The sequence below is a fragment of the Corvus brachyrhynchos genome, unplaced genomic scaffold (assembly GCF_000691975.1).
Source record: "Corvus brachyrhynchos isolate BGI_N302 unplaced genomic scaffold, ASM69197v1 scaffold114, whole genome shotgun sequence".
NCBI classification, from domain to species: Eukaryota; Metazoa; Chordata; class Aves; order Passeriformes; family Corvidae; genus Corvus; species Corvus brachyrhynchos.
Genome location: NW_008238337.1, coordinates 6,038,860 through 6,050,275, shown reverse-complemented (window position 1 = coordinate 6,050,275; position 11,416 = coordinate 6,038,860). Strand labels below are relative to the sequence as shown.

The following is an 11,416-nucleotide window of genomic DNA, read 5'->3' as shown; positions in this document are numbered from 1 at the left end:
GTTGGTGTTCTGCCTGTGAAAAAAGTTTTTTTTTTTAAGGTTTTTTTTTTTTTTTTTTTTTTTTTTTTTTTTTTTTTTTTTTTTTTTTGGAAATGTTATTCTAAGTAGATCAGCATGCTGAAATTTGCATCGTAAAAGATTGTTTTGGAACAAAGCAGGATCTAATGAGCATATAGTAAATCCCTTGGCTCTGCAGCACAACCACAATAAGCATAATAGCTCTCACTGAATGAATCCCTTGCAGCCTAAAAGCTTTTTTCTTTAAAATGAAATAGCAACCTTGCAGGATTTAGTGTAGACAATATGCAAAGATCATTTAAGGGTCTGCTGTGGAAAGAGAAAACAAATGAGGATGACTCCACTTAGGGTCCTTTCAAAAGACCCTTTGTGATCACTTCATTAGTCAGTCTGTTTCAATATTTTCTTATTCAAGAATGACTTTATTCTAATTGAAGCATCAATAAATCCCGCTCTTTATTCTTCCTCCCTGTGGTCTCAGCTAAAATGTCAGGAAGCATTTTATCATTTTTCAGCCTTCTTACTGAAGGCTGAGCACACAGTAAGTATTATTTCATTAGCAAAAGGCTGAAAGTGTGAACTACTGGTATTGCACGAGAAAGCTGAGAACTCACTTTGAGGGGAAAAAAAAAGTTTAACAACTTTTACTTTTTACTTCCACCCTGGCTTAGCTTAGGTAACAATTGAAGGGAGAAGCTGTTGGAGGGTTAGTGTTGTGCTCTTCAAGAGATTTCTGTGGTCATGTGAACCCCTGTATGTCAAGGAAGGCATCCCTGCTCTGACCTAAGGTATCCTCGCTGATCTGCCCCGGCATCTGACAGAGATTAAATGTGGTTTGGAGATGGCTGCTGTGCTCAGCTGATCTAATCTTGAGCCTCTTTTAAGCATTTTCTGTGGGCTGGACGGTGTTCCAGAAGCAGCTGCTGAGCTGACCAGGCAGCATTGCCTGGTGGTTTGGTGCAGATTAATAAAGCACTGTCTGGCAAAAGGGGTATTTTCCTAAGAACTTAAATGTTGCAGGAGCTCAGCTGCAGATTTTCTCATGTAAGCTTAGTGTACATAAAACTTTATCCCTTGCTGGGCTTTGAATTTAGAGGGAGATTTTCTCTATGGTCCATTGGGATAAGGGAGGAGAAACAACCTAAAGCAATCACATGAAAGAGATGTGAGGAACAGGAATAACAGGCTGGTCTTTAATGCTGTTCAATATATCCCATACAGATTGTATTTTTCCAAGGCCAATTTGTTGAATTTTAACAGTTACAGTACAAACAGTATCTGTGCTGTCATATTTACAGAAATGACTGACAATGATTCTGTTGGTTTGGGAAAAAGTTGAGTAAATTTGTAAGAAAGCAGAAAATTATTCTCATCAAATCCATTCTTAAAGAATATGTTATGAGAAGCATCTGCCTGGGACAATTAGCAAACTACATTAGAGATACCAAATTTCATTTACTTTAGAGAGGAAAAGTTATTTGTGCTTGCAAAACACAACATATATGGTATTAGACCAGAAGAAATCTGCAGCCTCTTTCAGACTTGAGGAGAATTCAGAGAAAAATAAAGTTATTATCTCTAATCCATGAAGTTTGAGGGTTTGCCTCAAGCCAGTCTCTTTCCTGTGCCTGTCATTTACATGATTGGAGCTGTTAACATCTCTTGGAGCATTTTGAGATGCCAACATTCATTAATTTGCTAAGAAAAGCAAGCCTTTGAAAATTAAAGCCTTGCACTTAGGCTGTCCTGTTTCCTTCTCCCATTCCTCACTGCTTCCTCACCCATCAGACCCTGCTGACCTCCCTGAGCAGTGATGCCAGGGAGGCTGGAGTAGGGGGGATTTGCCCAGCATCCCTGCACTGACTGAACTCCCCTGAAGAATTCCTGAACCACCACCACCTTTTGGAGTCGGGGATATTTTATTCTTTGCCATTTGAAGTCTGTGTGTAAAGCCCAGCAGTGTGGCAAAGGGCATCCTGCCTGTGCAGGGGCAGGCTGCTCTTCTTGCTCTGAAGGGTTTTTGCAATTTCCATCTCCTATCAGCAAGACATTTCAGAGAGTCTGGAATTTTCCTTGCAGAAGGGAGATCTGCTTCCCACATCAAATCATCAACTTCTTCCCCAGACATGCTTTTTTTCAAAGGTGCATTACCCTTTGTAAATGTTGTGCAAAATATGGGTTTATGGAGATCGGATTAGTGGTTAAAGCATATGGGGCATTTTTATTATCAATTTAAATCCTATCTCCTCCCTTGCATAGCAGCCAGTCTATTAATTTATCAACCCCGCTTCTTTACACACAAAGTTTATCTTTACAGCAAGATAGCAGCTGCTGAGGGTGAGTTTCTCTAGAACGTGTTTCAATTTCGTCACGCTTATCTATTTCCTTCTGGAAAAGGGTTAACAGAAGGGTTTTATCTTCTCCTGGTGTTACATCTGAGATCTTAACTGGCTTGAGGTTCTGCGTAACCTCTAAGAAACCTGTGAAGGACAGCCTCTAAATTTGGCAGTGAAGAGGCACCAGACAAATATAAAACATGCATGTGTTGAGTGTTTCATTGCAAGAATGTTATTGTTCCACTGCCTTTTTTTTTTTTTTTTTTCTGAAAGCAATTCTTCTGTAAATACCAGAATACCCCAAGGGATCAAAGCAAAAAGGTCAAACTAACAAAGTATTAGAAAAAAAAAAGCTAAATTCTAACAAATTTTGAAGGCTAATCAAGTACCTATGTAAAAATTGGTTTACTTTTCTATAAAGAAAAGGTATTATTTTGAGTCTGCTGTGAAATTCACATTAAATTATTCTGCAGAAGGATCTTGCAGCACACCTTTGAACTCTATTGTAATAGTTCTAGGAAAAGCAGCAAGCTTCCAAGTATTCCTCACTGGGACAATTGAAATATTGATAAAAATAATAATCATAAAGCCATAATACTAGAGCCAAACATATCCTGACTACTTGTATGGCTACATCTACTCTATCCTCCCTATCTCTGCTTCTCTCTTCAAATTAGTTATTGCTGTTTGAGCCAGGAAAAAAACATGAGGAGAGCCCCAGGTGAAATTCAACCCTCCAAAATCATCAGTCCAAAAACATTGCTTTGTGTTCCCAGCCTTCCAGGGCAGCAAGAGTAAGGGATGGTATTGACACACTTAGGATAAGAAGACTCCTAACAACAGAATTAGCTTTCATATTTGAGCTAATAATTTGCCACACTCCCTCTACATCTGCTGTGAGCAGATTATCTGCAGACTGCTTTGAGCAGGAGTTGAGAGCAAAAAGGAAGGATTGTCACTAAGTCAATGTCAGGATCAGTCGACCAAGGACCCTTTTGGGTCCTGAAATTTGAAGGCATAGGTCAGAAGTTTATCCTGAAACCTCTGACAAAACAAAGATCTGTGGATCTTGAGATGTGATTTCTTCCTTTTTTCCAGTCTCTTTTTGGCAGCTAAAAATCTCTCTGATGTAAGCTGGTTTGTCCCAGCGTGGAAAGATTTTTGCTCTATAAGTGCACCATTAAACAGCACAGGCTATTTTGAGAAATGACAGTTGAGACTTATTTAAACCATAATTATGGCTGCCTTTAAAGAAGATGATAAAAATGCAGTTGATGAACAAAACGAGACCATGTGATTAATTTTTCCATATGATGTGTTTGATTATGACAGCTCCCCAGTCTCTAACAGCTTCCTATGTGAAGTGAAAAACAGAGAGAGCACTTCATCTAGCACAGCTGATTAAATATGACTATCTAGGCAGCTCTGAGAATATGTGGAAGGAAAATATCCATAAAACTCCATTACACAACAAGAAAATGTCAGGCTATAAATTACTTTGGAAAATCAGCTTTCAGTGAACTACGTAAATTGTCAATATCAGAGATGCAAGAACACTAAGTGTGCTATATTCATGGTAATTTTTTGTTTCTAGTGTGGGCACTAGAAGAGTTGGCACATCCCTTAAGGGCTGGAGGATAAGTACAGAGCTCCCATGTTTCAGATGGGAAAGGATTTTGTTGTCATCTTTCAAATATACTTTGAAGAATCGCTTCTGATTCAGACCTTGTTGGTTCATGGCTGAGTGGAGAGAGAAACTGAAACTACAGCATCCTCTTCCTGTGCAGGTTTTTAAGAATTAAGAATTACCTTCCTGTTTGACTTCACCAGAGTAGGAATTTTCCTGTAGCTGCAGTACACATGGATTTTATTTTACACTGTGGTGTTCAAGGGGCTGAAGAGGGCTCAGTGGTGCCTGCTGTTGAGAATTTACTACATGTCCTCCTGCCCTTCAGGTATCACAACTTCTGTCAGAAATAAGACTTGTCACCTCAAGGAACCATAATTTGATCCCTCTGTCAGATCCAGCTGATAAATTAAACAAAAAATATTTCTTTTGAACACTTTGCACTTTGGCAAAATTTCTAAATGGGAACAAATACCTGGTTTTAATGTTGTCAGAAGATTGTGTTGTTCTATTTTTGCAACAAAGTTTTGTGTTTTCAGTTTAAACTGACCTTTCAGATTGAAATATATATATGTAATCTTACATTAAAAAAGCTTTTAACACCAAGCAGATATTCTGAAAATCATCAGTTACTCAGTTTCAGAAAAACCTTTGTGGGAAACACAGGTGGAGGTAACAAAGAGCTTGTGTTTCAACCGATGAAAACATTTAAAATTGATGTTATTCTTGAAATTTAGGTCAACAAAATTTCTGAAACATGTGGAGATTCTTTCATCATAGAAAAATCTTTTCCAATCCTGCTGTAGGGGTGTGTAGGCAGTCTAGAAGACATCCATTTCTGGTAGTCTTTGCCTTGAAAATCAAAGAAAACCTGAGATCCCTGACTTTTAAGAATTCCCACGCTGGAATATCATGAAACAGGGATATCTGAGCTGCTTTAAAAACTCCTCCATCTCTTCTGCTGTCTTCACTCGGAAAAGAAAGTTTGAAATCTGAAAGGCTACTTCTGTGGAGTGCTGCTCAGGTGGAGTACAAAACTGCTCCATAAAACCTCAGAGCCCTGTTCCAGCACAAGGGTTTTGTTTCAGGATGTGCTGAACATCCACGTCTGAAGTGCTGCTGCTGGCAGAGCTGTGGCACAAGTGCCGGGTGACATCCTCTGCTGGGTGTATCAGAAATGAGGGGCCCTGCTGCCGCATGTGTGTTCTGAAGCTGGTTCCTTCCATTTTCTTACTGCTGGAAGATGCAGACTGTGATTATTCCTCTCAGGAAAGGCCCACTGAAATACCCACAAGTTCTTGGAAGGAGATAAAGCACAAAGCTGCTACAGCACCCATGCACGTTGTGCAGTGACGCCTCCAGAGAGATTGCTAACTATGAAAAATGGGCTCAAAGCCTCAGGATACTGAAAATTTCATTAATTGCTCGGTGTTCTATATCAGTAGAGAAGCTGGACTAACCCCAGCTTTACCAGAAAAGTCAGCAGGTTTTAAAAGAGATGGAGACCAACACGTTGCAAATGCCTGGGTCACTCTCCACTGGAGTTGATTTGTCATCTATAAACTTGTGATGTTGAGAGGAATGGATGGAACTGGTGTGTCTGTGAAAAGGGTATGAAAGTGTTAGCAAAGGGTGGTTATTTGGAAGCAAATCCCACACACACTGAAGTGTCCTTTCCACTATTACATGTTCTGGGATACCTCATCTCTCCAGCTGCTTAAATCAAAGGTGTGTTTGGTGGAAAAAATAGTTGTAACAGAGAATCTGAGGCTTTTCTTTTTCTCTCTCACTGAACACCAGGGTGTTTAAACTGAAAAATTCACAGCAAGGTACAAAGTTCTTAAGGATCACAATCTTTACTTCCAGTCTAAGTTTTCAAAGTTAAAACTGTCTTCCCAGCTTTTCCTTCACACTGTGGTGCCATTTTTATTTTTACCTATTGATTTTGCTTTTAGTGAGATCATCTGCACCAAATTAAATAACCCTGTGCAGTCACTTCAGTGTACAAAATAATGTGATATTCAATTTACAGAGCACCAAATCCATGGAGAGGGAAGAGCCCTCTCTATAATCAGCAAGAGCCTCTTGGGAGCTACAGCCACTCTCTTGCCAATGGCAAATATTAAATCCCAGGAATGATACTAAAAATACTAAAAATGGCAAATATTAAATCCCAGGATATTTCTGAGCTCTGACATTCGCTCTGCAGGCCATGATGCTGTTGGAAACAGGTCTCACCTGCAGAGCAGGAGACCACATCAGCAATGTTCTCTCTATATGTATTTAGGAATGGATTAGCCCAGCAGCCTGGCTAGCTCTACTTCCTGCTCAATGGTGGCCAGGCTTGTTTAACTCCTTTTAACTTTAATTTTTTTTAAATCCTGATAAAGATGGTAGTTTCAACCTTCAGCAGAAAGTACATGTGGGAAAATGCGTTTCCTCGGAAAACTTGTTACTGTTTGTCAAGAATTAAAGCTTGGCACCTTATTAGCCTTTCTAAATAATGTACCCACGCTGCCTTCAGGGAACTTTGCTGATGCCCAGTTGAGGCCATGGCAGACAAGACATGGCCTCACCTCAGATTTTCTCTGATGCATAGAATGTGATGTCCAGCTGGCTGCTGCATAAATAAACACTTGCCTGTAGGACAGCCACACCTCAGGTGCATAGGAATAGCTAATAATTAGTGTCAGTAAATCATTATAGTGCAAGCCACAAACATTATCACTCAGTTTGTAATTTAGTCCTGATGTGGGTACTTCTTCTTCTCAATACTTAATATGTCTGTTTATAGAAAAGTTGATTGAGATAATTAGCAGTAAAAATGCTAAGGTAACACGGCTATGGTAACATTTAAATTGCTATCAATTTTGTTTATAGCAGCCTAAAGAGCAGTGCTGAAATTAGAAATTAGCTACAATTAGCAAATAAATTGAGTGTCTCTTGGAATTACTTGATCATGTCTTAAAACGTTGCACGGTGTGATGCTCAGAGAGGCAAAGCTGAGTCCCTGGGCTGCTCAGCTGCACCAAGTCAAGGAGCACACACTTGGCTTTGCTGCTGCTCCTGGCCTTCCATGGAGCCTGGGCTGTTTCCTCACAGTACAAGTTTGAGGAGTGCATGCTGTAAAGCCAAAAAAAAATTTTTCTCTAGGAGATTTGTTTCTCCATGGGGAAAAAGAAGGCAGAGTGGGATTTTCAGTGATGTGCACCCTTGTGGAGAGCAGCTCAGGGACTGAACACTTCCACCTTCTCAGTAAATGAACCTTGAGACACACATTTAATGTTGGAAGCTCCATTTGAGAGGAATAACTTGGGCTGGAAATGTGTTGTTATCCCAGAAGACAAGGCATAGATATGGAAGTCAGTTTTCTTTGATTGCCTGAAATGTGTCGCTTTGGAGGGCCTTGGGCAACATTTTATGCTCACAGTTAGAAATAGTTTGCTTCCCCCAGTAAGGTACTTTAAGGATCCTGCTTGATAAGTGCTTTACAGAGGCATGTAATTATTTTCCTGGCATAATTTCATAGTTTGATGTGGAAAGAAATGTGTTGTCTGCTACTGTTAAAATGGGTCATTAAGTACAGTTTTGAGAATGAAAAGAGGAGGGGAATCAACCAGTTTCAGGATCAGCCACTGACTCACCTCTCTCTTACCTGACTCATACAAGAAAACCTTCCTCATTCTTTCACGCTTTGTTAGAAGCAGACAGGCAATGGTTTTCTGCATCACAACATGCCTTTCAACTCTGTGTCCAGAGAGGAGAAGGTGCTGCTGCACCTCCCATCCTCCTCCTTCAAGCCCAAGTCTTGAGTACTCATCCAAATCTCACATGACGGCTCTTAACTGCTGGGATCTTGCCCAGTTTTGAATGCACATATTTGATTATACTACAGAAACTCTTCTATTTAGTGAAAGTTTAAGTAATTATTGGAAGGGAAGGAGAGAAGATCTTCACTTTGTTCTTAGCCATGTGCTGAAAGGGTGTGGGGATACTGAGTCATGTCTGTGCTCCACTGAACAGCAACTAATCTTCATGAAGTAAAACAGGAGACCTTATTTGGCCTGGAAAGAAATGACCCACAGCTGTGACATTTGTCTGGGATGTGGAGAGATAGTGGCACGATGATGTACACCTGGTGATCCACAACCATCTGACTCCTTGCCCCCTGTGCTCTGCATCCAGTTCTCTTTCTCTGGGGTTGGAAATCCCATCCTTATCCAGGGAAACATCCCCTGCTGGTGGTAAAAGTTACATATTCCCAGAAAAAAAAAGTTGCCTGGGGTAAATTCTAATATCTTGTAAGGAAGAAAAGTTTCCTTGTGTATTTCCTGGCTGTTCCCTTCCTTCCTTCCATGTCTTCAGCAGATGTTGCCTCTTTAAAGAACAAAATGGGGCTGAGGGGAAGGGTAAGAAGTGACTGAATGTCGGTGGAAAGCAGTCCAAGGGATTAGGGATGGGGCAATCACACCACAGCCAGACCCACGCTGAGACCTGAGCACCAGGATCTGACAGGGTGTGAGTTATCTGGCCTGAGGCTGCTGCTGCCTTTTTTTGTTGTGTTTCCTTCAAAGCCAGGTGTCTGTGTTCCCTGTGGATTTCATCTGTGGGGAATTTATAACTGATAAATAACTGTTTGTGTTGAATTTACAGATGAGCTAAACTGTTTTCTTTAATGTTGCAGTTTAATACCTTTTCCTTTTCAGGTTTTTGTGAGCACTGGCATTCGAAGGAAATAAATCTGTCACTCAGATAATGTACTTGCCCTTGGTACCAAAATATATAAATAAGAGTTACAAGGTCATTAGGCATATCAATAGAAAGAAAAATGTGCTGTGCATGAAATAGCTGACTTCCAAGCTGGGTTGGGCAAACAGCAGTATACTAAAGTGTACTGCTCATTTCTCCTTCTGATCGTGAAAATCAATTAATTCCTTTCTTTTTTCTCTTTTTTTTTGGTAGCAGTTCCCCTTTGCACTGGAAACCCTCAGCACCTGTCAGTCCAAATTTATGAGCATGTTTTGCAGTGTATTCCATTTATCAAATGTAAATTCCAGTGGCCAGTGATTTACTACAGAACTGTTTGGAAAGCAGCAAGTAAATACTACCTAACAAAGTATTTAAAAAAAAAAAAAAAGCCAGAGCAGAGATCTTATTTGCCACTTCCCAAGCACTTCATCTTTATCCTTGAGAAGGCAGGTAGGCAGGTTAGGTGGAGAACTGCCCCAGTATGGTTCTGGAATGCATCTTCTATGGAAATGTACTTTTATTCTAAGTAAAAGGCAACCTTGAAAAGTACTGAATTATTGTTTCTATTTTAATATCTTTTATTTACTTCAGCTAGACTCTGCTACTCGGTGCAGACCTGAGGGAGCTGAATCCATAAGCCTCACTCACTCTGCGTCACTCCAGATCTCACTGATGCAAAGAGACAAGTCCTCATTGTCCCCTGCCGTGGAGTTCAGACAGTAAATAGCCAACAGGGAGAAAATTGCACAGTGTGGGTACAGTGGTATCTGGGCAGGCTGGCTGATACAGTCTCCACTCAGCCCCTTTTATCCCTCTTCATCAGCTCAGGGGTAGAGAGATACGATGATGAAAGGTCTGGAGCACCTCTCCTGTGGAGACAGTCTGAGAGAGTTGGGGGTGTTTAGTCTGGAGGAGAAGGCTCTGGGGCGACCTTAGAGCCCTTTCTGGTACCCCGTTCATGTGTCAAACACAGACAGATGATACAGCTGATTTCTGTTGAAGTTTCAGTAACAAACACTGGGTTAAAGCAGCATCCAGGGCAGAGGTTACCCCCTCACAATTCGTTCTCTGCCTAGTGGTCCCAAGAACAGGGATATTATGGTGAAGGACTCGTCTCTTTATGGCTTCTACACTTATGTACCTAATGCAGCCATCTGCATTCCCCTCCGACTCATCTGCAATGCACAGAGAGAGGTAAATTGGGCGATCCTTTTGAACTGTTCAATAGCCCTCACCTCCAAACCGCAAACACTCTACACACAGCATCTGAAAAGAAGCACTTGTATTGCCTCAAAAGGGGAACAAAAGGCCATGTGGTTGTTTTCTGTGCCTCCCCCAGGTGTGGCAGTGCGGGGGGAGCATGGAGGTGCTGCCCTGCTCCCGCGTGGCGCACATCGAGCGCACCAAGAAGCCCTACAACAACGACATCGACTACTATGCAAAGCGCAACGCCCTGCGCGCCGCCGAGGTCTGGATGGATGACTTCAAGTCACACGTTTACATGGCCTGGAACATCCCCATGGCAGTAAGTACAGGTCACACTCTGTCCTGAACAGGGGCAGAAACACGGATGGCTGTTCCTAATTAGCTCTTCGAGGTGAAGGGTGGTGCTACAGCAGCACAAAGTGGGCTAAGCTCAGGGAAAGTGCTTTGGTGCATGCTCAGTAGGGAGAGTTCTGCCATGTGAACTTGCTCCCTCAGTCTAAGTTTAGTTGTGCACTCAGTCCAGATGGTTGTATGCAGTGACACAGATTTATAATTTCACCAGAGCAAAATGTCTCAGGTTTATGTGCTCCCCAAGAAGTCGTTAATTTGGGGCGCCCTTAAACTCTGAGGTGTTCATATGCTACAACGGTGGGGACGGCAGAAATGTCCATAAATAAATATCATCATTCATCGTGAGACTCAATAGACCTCACCAGCATAAAAAAAAAAGTATGCAATAAAAGAATCACACATTAAATAGCTTTATTGTCCACAGGCTCAGAGGTGCAGTGTGGGCACGTTCTGCTTCTCACCACACATACGAATTGTAGATGGCATGTGGGGGCCTCTAGGAATCCATGTAATATAAATATTAGATAAACTCTAGGTTTGGTTTATCACTTTGTTCTGTAAGCATATCACATGCTACATCTGCACTGAGCATAATTCTTGCAGAGAAGAGCTATATGTTATACCCCAGCCAGGTGGAAGCTGGCTGTTGCTGTGTTCCCTAGCTGTGTTTGCACCCAAGTTATTCATGTGAGGGGTAGTATACACTGATCTGTAGGTAATGGTGGTTTATTTAACCCTTATAGCAGGGGTTTGCCCAGAGCTGATTGAAGCAAATAGAAACAGGAATGTTCCTATCAGAACAGGAAGATACACAAACCCAGCAGTGTCTTTGGGAATATTCAGTTATGACCTAGAGTTCATCAAAGTCATGGGAGTCTTGTCAAAGACTTTATTAGATTTAGTCTGTCCTGGACATCTACTCATACTGTGGTACACAATTAATATGTGTACCCATTTTTGTTCTTTCCTCTTACAGTTTTTGAAATACACATACCTAGAGGAGTAATGTGTCCTCCTTGTCCATGCGGTGTCTGAATATGTCAGATATTCTCAGAGCTCTAGATTCACTCACTGCTGTTCACTGTTGGACACTCTGTGCAAGGTCTCTGAGATGTGTTTTTGGTGACTT

The 11,416-nt window shown here is 41.3% G+C and overlaps 1 protein-coding gene across 1 annotated transcript in view; it reads left to right on the top strand.

Annotated features, from left to right (window-relative positions):
• GALNT9 (polypeptide N-acetylgalactosaminyltransferase 9) overlaps window positions 1-11,416 on the top strand; it is a 131,862-nt gene that overhangs the window by 102,719 nt on the left and 17,727 nt on the right. The window contains exon 7 of the mRNA XM_008634089.2: window positions 10,070-10,255. Within this exon, the coding sequence (XP_008632311.1) occupies window positions 10,070-10,255 (186 nt within the window). The remainder of the gene's footprint in view (window positions 1-10,069; window positions 10,256-11,416) is intronic.